The 11680-nt window shown below is 40.3% G+C and overlaps 1 protein-coding gene across 1 annotated transcript in view; it reads left to right on the top strand.

Annotated features, from left to right (window-relative positions):
* CPA6 (carboxypeptidase A6) overlaps positions 1 to 11680 on the top strand; it is a 263494-nt gene that overhangs the window by 181092 nt on the left and 70722 nt on the right. The window contains exon 4 of the mRNA XM_007448491.1: positions 10541 to 10655. Within this exon, the coding sequence (XP_007448553.1) occupies positions 10541 to 10655 (115 nt within the window). The remainder of the gene's footprint in view (positions 1 to 10540; positions 10656 to 11680) is intronic.

The raw sequence follows: 11680 nt of genomic DNA, 5'->3' as shown, positions 1-11680 counted from the left end.
GGGGGGGGGGTGGGCGGGAAACACAGGCTAGTGAATTAGTGAGAAGGGAATGAGTGAGTTACCTTTTGTTTGGAACCCTAGGATTTCAGGGCTGAGAGGCATGATTGTAAATGACTAACCTCAACCACTCCAACTTTTCAGCAAGTGGTTGTACAGCCAGAACTGGCAGAAAGATCCCTGATGATGTCTGGTGAGGCCTGGGAAGGGTTCATGGCTCTGAGTCAATGGTGAGAACCCTAGTCTCGGTGGAAGGCTGGGCCAAGGGGTGCAAAGGGGCTGTGACACCCCTCCCTGGTCCACACAAATACCTACCTGTCAGAGACATATTTACAGGCTTATTAAAATATTTATAGGCTTTTTGCAGAAAGGTATTTTATCTGTGTTTCTAGAACAGGGTAGAGTCAAAGCTGTGCATAAAACTCTTATTCATACTGAATACATTTTAGTCACTGCTGTAGCTTTGAAAGCATGCTTTGATTCTCTGAATGCCTTTCAGGGAAGTGCTTATATATCTATAGGTCCTCAGTAAAAACTCACATGCTTCATTAATTATTATTTGGAAGAAAAGAATATACTAGTTATTAATTATTACTTGGAAGAATATACCACTTATTTTAACAAGTGTCTATTTCCTGCCATTCAATATAGGTCATGTGGAACTGATACAGAATCAAGTATCACCCTTTATTCCACAGAGAATAGAGTCTAAAAAACGAGTGTTTTAAACCAGTTGTCTCCTCATGGAGAGCAGTCATTTAGAATTATTCATTTTGTTGTTCCCAAGATAATAACAGAACAATCAGTTAAGTTCCACGGGGCTGGTAGGTAGAGATCATTTTAATTGACTTTTATTATTGTAGCCAGGGGTATTTTCAAAAGATGATCGTTTACTCTGTACAACTGTACATCGTCATCTTTATGTGACCGCATGTGTCTGGCCCCAGGTGATCCAGCCCTCTTAACGATATGACATAGGAGATGACTCCTTTTGCCATAAAAAAAATTTCAAACATTTTGAAAATTAAATACCTTTAAAATTTCAGATTTTGACCACCCCCCTTCTCCTCCCTGGAAGCTTCGGGGAGGTGGTTTTGTATTAAGTGATGACATCACTTGGAAAGTTCTTAATAGATCTAGGAGTCGCTATTTTAGGAGTGCATACAATTGGGGTAGAAATAATAATCAGCCATAAGGAACTAAGAAACTACAACAGTTTCAAAAAGCCATTTTGGGGCTTCCCTGGTGGCAGAGTGATTGGGAATCCGCCTGCCAATGCAGGGGACGCGGGTTCGTGCCCCGGTCCGGGAGGATCCCACGTGCCTCGGAGCGGCTGGGCCCGTGAGCCATGGCCGCTGAGCCTGCGCGTCCGGAGCCTGTGCTCCGCAACGGGAGAGGCCGCAACAGTGAGAGGCCTGCGTACCGCAAAAAACAAACAAAAAAAGCCATTTGGGGCTCCATTTCATGGGCTTTTCGTCAATTTGCTGGTTTCCAGTTGCCTACTTGACAAGAACCAAGTAGGCAGACCTGGTGTGACAGCCCAGTGGTCAGGAAGCTGTTGCTGTGCTACTGCTGCCACCACTGTCGTTACCATAATTGCCTCTCATGCCAGGAAGCTGGTGACTAGACCCTGAAGTTCTGAGTCCAGCCACCAGACTGCCTCTAAACAGTCACACCTCTGCGACCTCGACACGCCACAGCAGCGGGAGCTGGCCTCTGCCTCGTTCTTAACTTCCTGTCTTGTCAGAGTTCACAGATTTGTACCCAGAACCACAGGTGCAAGAGAGTTGAGGAAAAGTACTTTTCAGCTTCCCAGACCTTTCAGCACAGGAAGTGCAAAGAGGGCATAGGCATAAATGCTGAGAGGCAGTTGACCACATCCAGCAGACACACTCGAGAGAGGAGAGAGGAAGCAAGGACCAGCTGTATTCTAATACTCTCTTCCACTTTTATCTACTATAGAACCTAAGAGGACTGAGAGCCATCAGTTGCCAGATTAATTAGCCTAAATTTGAGCCTGACAATATATTAAAATCACCTGGTGAGCTTTTTAGAAAGGCCCGATACCTATGCACAGGAGATTCTCGTCTAAGTAAGGCTCAGTGTGGCATAATTTTTAAAGCTCATGGGTGATTTTAAAGCAGCCCATCTTGAGAATCACTGGCCTGAATGAATGGATAAATACTGGGGATCCAAAGGCCAGCTCTATTTAGGGCACTTGGAAACTTTAAAATAAAACTGAGAAGCTTAAGAGTTGATTCATCAAAGAAACTAATATCCAACTAGAGTGATTCCACAACCTCAAACTGAAAAACCTCATCATTTACTTTGGTTAAAACACTAGCAGGGCTTCCCTGGTGGCGCAGTGCTTGGGGGTCCGCCTGCCGATGCAGGGGGCGCGGGTTCGTGCCCCGTTTCAGGAGGATCCCACGTGCCGTGGAGCGGCTGGGCCCGTGAGCCATGGCCGCTGGGCCTGCGCGTCCGGAGCCTGTGCTCCGCAAATGGGAGAGGCCACAGCAGTGAGAGGCCCGCATAACGCAAGAGAGCTGAAAGTTAAGGAAATGAAACAAGGAAGTTGTTTCTTAAACAATAATCTCAGTTGAAAAAAAAAAAAAAAAACACTAGCAAACTTGACTAGAAAATATTAAGGTAAATATTTTGTAGGAGCAATTATCCATTAGAATTATTTTGACAGTTCATTTCATTATGTGATTAGTAATATGTTTATCATTATCACTTGATAATGATAAGTTGATAAATGACTTAAGAATCTAATTGATTAAGGAGCATAGTTTTTCATACTGAAACTCCTGAGAAAATATTAGCTTTCTAAGGGGTACAGTGGTGGTTCTACTGTCACAATGTCAAACAAGCAGATGTATCAGCATCAGAACTTTCTGGTGATGAATATGAGGAATTGGTCTTACCTTGAGGGGAAACAAGTTATCTGTGCTTGTTTATACTGGCTTGGCCAAAAAGTTCGTTCACATTTTCTTGATGTCGCAGGGAAAACCCGAATGAACTTTTTGGCCAACCCAGTATTTAGAAAGCCTGTCCATTTTGGAAATAATGCAAAAGTAATACACTAGAGCTCAATTTTGTAAACATGCTGTAAAGGTTTTTATAATTTTGAAAACTTTTTTGTATGTGTTCATGTATCTTTTTAAACTGGAAATTCAGAAGGAGATTCTTCTGTAGGTTGCTGGCTTTGACAAATCTTTTTGTTTCCCTTACTTTCCTCAAATAGAGAAAAGTAGCCAGGAGAAATGGATAGATGGTACTGGCGAGGGAAAGACAGCTGGAAATTGCCTACTGTAACTGGAATTTGTTGACAGTTTATAACCAACCAACTCAGCTGTAATCAAACTGGCATTTTTCTTGACCGCCCCAGATTCGCTCACAACACAAGAAGACTGGACGTTGCCCCACACTGGCAATATTGTAAAGTTCTTTAATCCATACAAACCTACTTTCATCTGTAACTCCTTTCTTTGGGGGAAGAAAGAAAGAACTAATACAGATCGCATTCAGACTGACAATCTAAACTCCACTCATATTTTGAGCCATGGCAAGCAGCTACCAAGTGAATTTACCAACGTGGTGCCACCACACCTTACCTTGATTTTTAATATGTTTCTAGTTGTAAAGGTTGAAAATTGAAACAAAGAGAACAGTAAGCTGATGATAAATTCCATGATGATAAATTCCAGATTAAGTGCTTTGTCCACCGTGGGTCCTTGGTAAATAACAAATGAGTAAATCAAAAGGAATTTCCTACACCCAGCATGACCTTAAGTAAATTTACTTCCTTTGAGGACCAAACAGTATTTATTCAAGTAATTCAAGATAATTTTTTTTACTAAGTGACTTACATAGGTCAACTTTGAAACTCTTTTAAAAATGCCATTACACGTTCTTTTAATGGCACTGAAACCACCAAGCCACAGGTTCTTTGGAAAGATAAAATATGAAAGCAAAGTTTTTTTAGCTGCCTGCCAGGCCCAGAAAAAATCACTGAGAAGCTCTTTAACATGTATACATAAAGGAGTGAGCACCTTGTTACTTCATGGCTCTAGTTAGAGGAGACTGGTGAGTACTGGGGTGACAAGTCTATATCTAGCTCAGGGGTCTCATCAAGAACAGCAGTCCACCAGTCCCTCCCATCAGGAAACTTACACAAGCCTCTTAGATAGCCTCACCTACCAGAGGGCAGACAGCAGAAGCAAGAAAACTACAATCCTACAGCCTGTGGAACAAAAACCACATTCACAGAAAGATAGACAAGATGAAAAGGCAGAGGGCTATGTACCAGATGAAGGAACAAGATAAAACCCCAGAAAAACAACTAAATGAAGTGGAGATAGGCAACCTTCCAGAAAAAAAAATTCACAATAATGACAGTGAAGATGATCCAGGACCTCGGAAAAACAATGGAGGCAAAGATCAAGAAGATGCAAGAAATGTTTAACAAAGACCTAGAAGAATTAAAGAACAAACAAACAGAGATGAACGATACAATAACTGAAATGATAACTACACTAGAAGGAATCAATAGCAGAATAACTGAGGCAGAAGAACGGATAAGTGACCTGGAAGACAGAATGGTGCGATTCACTGCTGCAGAACAGAATAAAGAATGAAAAGAAATGAAGACAGCCTAAGAGACCTCTGGGACAACATTAAACGCAACAACATTCACATTATAGGGGTCCCAAAAGGAGAAGAGAAAGAGAAAGGACCAGAGAAAATATTTGAAGAGATTATAGTCGAAAACTTCCCTAACATGGGAAAGGAAATAGCCACTCAAGTCCAGGAAGCACAGCGACTCCCATATAGGATAAACCCAAGGAGAAACATGCCAAGACACATAGTAATCAAATTGGCAAAAATTAAAGACAAAGAAAAATTACTGAAAGCAGCAAGGGAAAACCAACAAATAATATACAAGGGAACTCCCATAAGGTTAATAGCTGATTTTTCAGCAGAAACTCTACAAGCCAGAAGGGAGTGGCATGATATACTTAAAGTGATGAAAGGGAAGAACCTACAACCAAGATTACTCTACCCAGCAAGGATCTCATTCAGATTCAAAGGAGAAATCAAAAGCTTTACAGACAAGCAAAAGCTAAGAGAATTCAGCACCACCTAACCAGCTCTACAACAAATGCTAAAGGAACTTCTCTAAGTGGGAAACACAAGAGAAGAAAAGGACCTAAAAAGACAAACCCAAAACAATTAAGAAAATGGTCATAGGAACATACATATTGATAATTACCTTAAACATGAATGGATTAAATGCTCCAACCAAAAGACAAAGGCTTGCTGAATGGATACAGAAACAAGACCCATATATATGCTGTCTACAAGAGACCCACTTCAGACCTAGAGACACATGCAGACTGAAAGTGAGGGGATGGGAAGAGATATTCCATGCAAATGGAAATCAAAAGAAAGCTGGAGGGGCTTCCCTGGTGGTGCAGTAGTTGAGAGTCTGCCTGCCAATGCAGGGGACGTGGGTTTGTGCCCCGGTCCGGGAAGATCCCACATGCTGCGGAGCGGCTAGGCCCGTGAGCCATGGCCACTGAGCCTGCGCAGCCGGAGCCTGTGCTCCGCAACAAAAAAAAAAAAAAAAAAAAAAGAAAGAAAGAAAGCTGCAGGAGCTATACTCATATCAGATAAAATCGACTTTACAATAAAGAATGTTACAGGAGACAAGGAAGGACACTACATAATGATCAAGGGATCAATTCAAGAAGAAGATATAACAATTATAAATATATATGCACCCAACATAGGAGCACCTCAATACATAAGGAAACTGCTGACAGCTATAAAAGAGGAAATCGACAGTAATACAATAATGACACCTCACACCAATGGACAGATCATCCAAAATGAACTAAATAAGGAAACAGAAGCTTTAAATGACACAATAGACCAGATACATTTAATTGATATTTATAGGACATTCCATCCAAAAACAGCAGATTACACTTTCTTCTCAAGTGCGCACAGAACATTTTCCAGGATACATCACATCTTGGCTCACAAATCAAGCCTCAGTAAATTTAAGAAAACTGAAATCATATCAAGCATCTTTTCTGACCATAACACTATGAGATTAGAAATGAATTACAGGGAAAAAGACATAAAAAACACAAACCCATGGAGGTTAAACAATACGATACTAAATAACCAAGAGATCACTGAAGAAATCAAAGAGGAAATCAAAAAACACCTAGAGACAAATGACAATGAAAACAAGACAATCCAAAACCTATGGGTTGCAGCAAAAGCAGTTCTAAGAGGGAAATTTATAGCTATACAAGCCTACCTCAAGAAACAAGAAAAATCTCAAACAATCTAACCTTACACCTAAAGGAACTAGAGAAAGAAGAACAAACAAAACCCAAAGTAAGCAGAAGGAAAGAACTCATCAAGATCAGAGCAGAAATAAATGAAATAGAAACAAAACAATAGCAAAGATCAATAAAACTAAAAGCTGGTTCTTTGAAAAGATAAACAAAATTGATAAACCATTAGCCAGACTCATCAAGAAAAAGAGGGAGAGGAGTCATAAATCAATAAAATTATGAATTAAAAAGGAGAAGTTACAACAGACACCACAGAAATACAAAGCATCCTAAGAGACTACAAGCAACTCTATGCCAATAAAATGGACAACCTGGAAGAAATGGACAAATTCTTAGAAAGGTAGGTATAACCTTCCAAGACTGAACCAGAAAGAAATAAAAATATGAACAGACCAATCACAAATAATGAAATTGAAACTGTGATTAAAAATCATCCAACAAACAAAAGTCCAGGACCAGATGACTTCACAGGTGAATTCTATCAAGCATTTAGAGAAGAGCTAACACCCATCCTTCTCAAACTCTTCCAAAAAATTGCAGAGGAACACTCCCAAACTCATTCTACGAGGCCACCATCACCCTGATACCAAAACCAGACAAAGATGTCACAAAAAAAAGAAAACTACAGGCCAATATCACTGATGAACATAGATGCGAAAATCTTCAACAAAATACTAGCAAACAGAATCCAACAGCACATTAAAAGGATCATACACCATGATCAAGTGGGATTTATCCCAGGGATGCAAGGATTCTTCAATATACGCAAATCAATCAGTGTGATACACCATATTAACAAATTGAAGAATAAAAACCATATGATCATCTCAATAGATGCAGAAAAAGCTTTTGACAAAATTCAACACCCATTTATGATAAAAAACTCTCCAGAAAGTGGGCATAGAGGGAACCTACCTCAACATAATAAAGGCCATATATGACAAACCCACAGCAAACATCATTCTCAATGGTGAAAAACTGAAAGCATTTCCTCTAAGATCAGGAACAAGACAAGGATGTCCACTCTTCCACTATTATTTAACACAGTTTTGGAAGTCCTAGCCACAGCAATCAGAGAAGAAAAAGAAACAAAAGGAATACAAATTGGAAAAGAAGAAGTAAAACTGTCACTGTTTGCAGATGACATGATACTATACATAGAGAATCCTAAAGATGCCACCAGAAAACTACTAGAGCTAATCGATGAATTTGGTAAAGTTGCAGGGTACAAAATTAATGCACAGAAATCTCTTGCATTCCTATACACTAATGATGAAAAATCTGAAAGAGAAATTAAGGAAACACTCCCATTTACCACTGCAACAAAAAGAATAAAATACCTAGGAATAAACCTACCTAGGGAGACAAAAGACCTGTATGCAGAAAACTAAGACACTGATGAAAGAAATTAAAGATGATACCAACAGATGGAGAGATATACAATGTTCTTGGGTTGGAAGAATCAACATTGTGAAAATGACTATACTACCCAAAGCAATCTACAGATTCAATGCAATCCCTATCAAATTACCAATGGCATTTTTTACAGAACTACAACAAAAAATCTTAAAATTTGTATGGAGACACAAAAGACCCCGAATCGCCAAAGCAGTGTTGAGGGAAAAAAACGGAGCTGGAGGAATCAGACTCCCTGACTTCAGACTCTACTACAGAGCTACAGTAATCAAGACAATATGGTACTGGCACAAAAACGGAAACATAGATCAATGGAACAAGACAGATAGCTCAGAGATAAACCCATGCACCCATGGTCAACTAATCTATGACAAAGGAGACAAGGATATACAATGGAGAAAAGACAGTCTCTTCTTTAAGTGGTGCTGGGAAAACTAGACAGCTCATGTAAAAGAATGAAATTAGAACATTCCCTAACACCATACACAAAAGTAACTCAAAATGGATTCGAGGGCTTCCCTGGTGGCGCAGTGGTTGAGAGTCCATCTGCCGATGCAGGGGACACGGGTTTGTGTTCCGGTCCAGGAAGATCCCACATGCCGCGGAGCCGCTGGGCCCGTGAGCCATGGCCACTGAGCCTGTGCTCCGCAATGGGAGAGGCCACAGCAGTGAGAGGCCCGCGTACCGCAAAAAAACAAAAATAAAAAAAATAAATAAATGCAATGTAATCCTCAGGATAGAGAAGAAAAAGGTTTTCTTCATTTCAAAGAGTTACTTAATTCCTAATCAAGCCTAAAACTTTAACCAACCAAACAATCAGCAGCTTATGCTCTAAAAACAAAAATAAACAAATGGGACCTAATGAAACTTAAAAGCTTTTGCACAGCAAAGGAAACCATAAACAAGATGAAAAGACAACCCTCAGAATGGGAGAAAATATTTGCAAACAAATCAACGGACAAAGGATTAATCTCCAAAAATAAACAGCTCACGCAGCTCAATATTAAAGAAACAACCCAATCAAAAAATGGGCAAAAGACCTAAATAGACATTTCTCCAAAGGAGACATACAGATGGCCAAGAAGCACATGAAAAGCTGCTCAACATCACTAATTATTAGAGAAATGCAAATCAAAACTACAATGAGGTATCACCTCACACCAGTTAGAATAGGCATCGTCAGAAAATCTACAAACGACGAATGCTGGAGAGGGTGTGGAGAAAAGGGAACCCTCTCGCACTGTTGGTGGGAATGTAAATTGATACAGCCACTACGGAGAACAGTATGGAGGTTCCTTCAAAAACCAAAAACAGAATTACCATATGACCCAGCAATCCCACTACTGGGCATATACTCAGAGAAAACCATAGTTCAAAAAGACACATGCACCCCAATGTTCATTGCAGCACTATTTACAATAGCCAGGTCATGGAAGCAACCTAAATGCCCATCGACAGACAAATGGATAAAGAAGTTGTGGTACATATATACAATGGAATATTACTCAGCCACAAAAAGGAACAAAATTGAGTCATTTGTTGATACGTGGATGGATCTAGAGACTGTCATACTGAGTGAAGTAAGTCAGAAAGAGAAAAACAAATATTGTAATATGAACTCATGTATGTGGAACCTAGAAAAATGGTACAGATGAACTGGTTTGCAGGGCAGAAGTTGAGACACAGATGTAGAGAACAAACGTATGGACACCAAGGGGGGAAAACCGTGGGGGGGTGGGGATGGTGGTGTGTGTGCTGAATTGGGCAGTTGGGATTGACATGTATACACTGATGTGTATAACACTGATGACTAATAAGAACCAGCTGTATAAAAAAAAATTAAAAATTAAAAAATAACAGTAACACCAGTCCAGCTGGTTCCATACATTTCAGTGACTCGAATCCTTCACCCTGGCCTCAGCCTTCAGTTTCCAAATGCATTCACTTTGATTACCTAAGCTTGTCTTCTCTTGGTGTCATTGATACTGGTGGACAGTGAAATTAGCTTTTTCCGACTCTAGGTATTTCTTCCATTTCCTCTTGAGTATTGTAGTTTCTTTCTTTCTTTCCCTTTTCTGAGTCTTGGGTCAAGTATGCCGGGTGACAACATGACAAAAGTTCAGTGACAAAAGGCATGGGAACAGATAGAAGCAGCCGAACAGGAGGATGTGGCAAAGGAGTGGAGGAGCTTGTCGTGCTTCATTTTTCATAATGTCACACCGGACCTGAGTCTAAAGCCTGGAACTTGGGTTCACATACCAAGTTCCAATTCTGGCTCTGTGCTCACTGGAAGAGTGATACTGACAGGTTCTTAACCCTTTTGAGGCTCAGTTTCCCCATTTGTAAAATGGAGATAACAATAAAGTCTAACCTCATAGGGTTATTAACTAAGCTCATGTAAAATACACAGCACAGTGCCTGCCACCTGATAGGTGCTCAGTAAATATGTGTTCCCACGCCATCATTCAGTTCTTGTAGCTGCTCAATCAATGGTAGTTATTATTAGGCTCATTATTACTTGGGAACACCTGCCTATAATTTTCTATTTTATATTCATTATATCATTTATTTAACAGTTTTTATTTTCTGAAAAAGAACATCTTCCCAACATTTGGTGTTTTTATAAGTGTCAGTCTTCACTGTCCTTTTTTCCTTCACTGTCCTTTTCATAGATGCATGATTTTCTTTTGATATTGACTGATTTTTGTATTATTTCCATTTAATTTTCATCATGTCTATCATTTCAAATCCAGGATCCTCATGGAAGATCTTCAGAAAGTACTGGAAAAGGGAAGCAGTTTGCCAACCCAGAGAAGTCGAAGATCCGTCTCTGGATATAATTATGAAGTTTATCACTCCTTGGAAGAAGTATGTAATCAAAGGACCTTTTGTTGCTTTTTTACTAGTGGATCTTTATCATTTAAGTCTCAGGATTGGGAGAGAAGCATAAGGACAGAGGCAGAGGCTATATGAAGAATACGTACAGCTCTTACATTGCCCAGGCACCTCAGTTCTCTTCCACTAAGCCTTTTACACTATATAAGTAGCAGCAAAATAATTTTAATTTCACCTGCTTTATCCAAACCACCCCTACAATGAGAAGGGGAAGTTCAATGGAGAGTGCAGTAAAGCTGCTATACAGTCGCCCCTCAGTATCCGAAGGGCATTGGGTCCAGGACCCCCTACAGATACCAAAATCATGGATACTCAAGTCCCTTGTGTACAATGGCGTAGTACAGTCGGCCCTTGGTATCCAAAGGTTCTGCATCCCCAGATGTGGAGGGCTGACTGTAATTACGGTTATAAACACCCTAATTGAAAAATGCATGGATGGTAGAGCTAGCCAGACTTTGAGGGCAATGGTTTGGTTGAGGGGTAGAGTGAACTTTGATGTTTGCCCCATACCCTCTGCCAATTTGAGACCTCCCCAAAACCAAGCTTCATTTGTGGCACCTCAGGGCCTGTTAGCTTGCTGTTGTTTACTGTATCTGAGAAATACAAGGACCCATCCCCACTGCCACTACTGTACACCTGAGCAACAACTAGTTATTCTTCAAATCTCAGTTTAAGCAAGAAGAGAGCTGTTTCTGCTATCCCAGATGGGGTCAGAGCTCCCTACTCTCAACCCCCGGAGTACTACTTGCACCCATAGTATACATGGATGTGATACCTATCATAGTTGTTAATTATGTTATTGTATGATTATTTGATTAATGCCTTTCTCTCCTAATAAGCTGAAAGGGCCGTGGGCACAAGCCATTGCTTTCTTGTTCACCACTGTATCTGCAGTGGCAAGCAAAGAGGGACTTCCAAATAGACAGCTGTTGACAGAATGACTAAATGGATGAGTACATACATTTTTTCATTCTTCCCCTGAATTGAGCACAGGAATG

The sequence above is a fragment of the Lipotes vexillifer genome, unplaced genomic scaffold (assembly GCF_000442215.2).
Source record: "Lipotes vexillifer unplaced genomic scaffold, Lipotes_vexillifer_v1.1 scaffold815, whole genome shotgun sequence".
Classification (NCBI taxonomy): Eukaryota; Metazoa; Chordata; class Mammalia; order Artiodactyla; family Lipotidae; genus Lipotes; species Lipotes vexillifer.
This window is presented reverse-complemented; position numbering and strand designations above follow the sequence as displayed.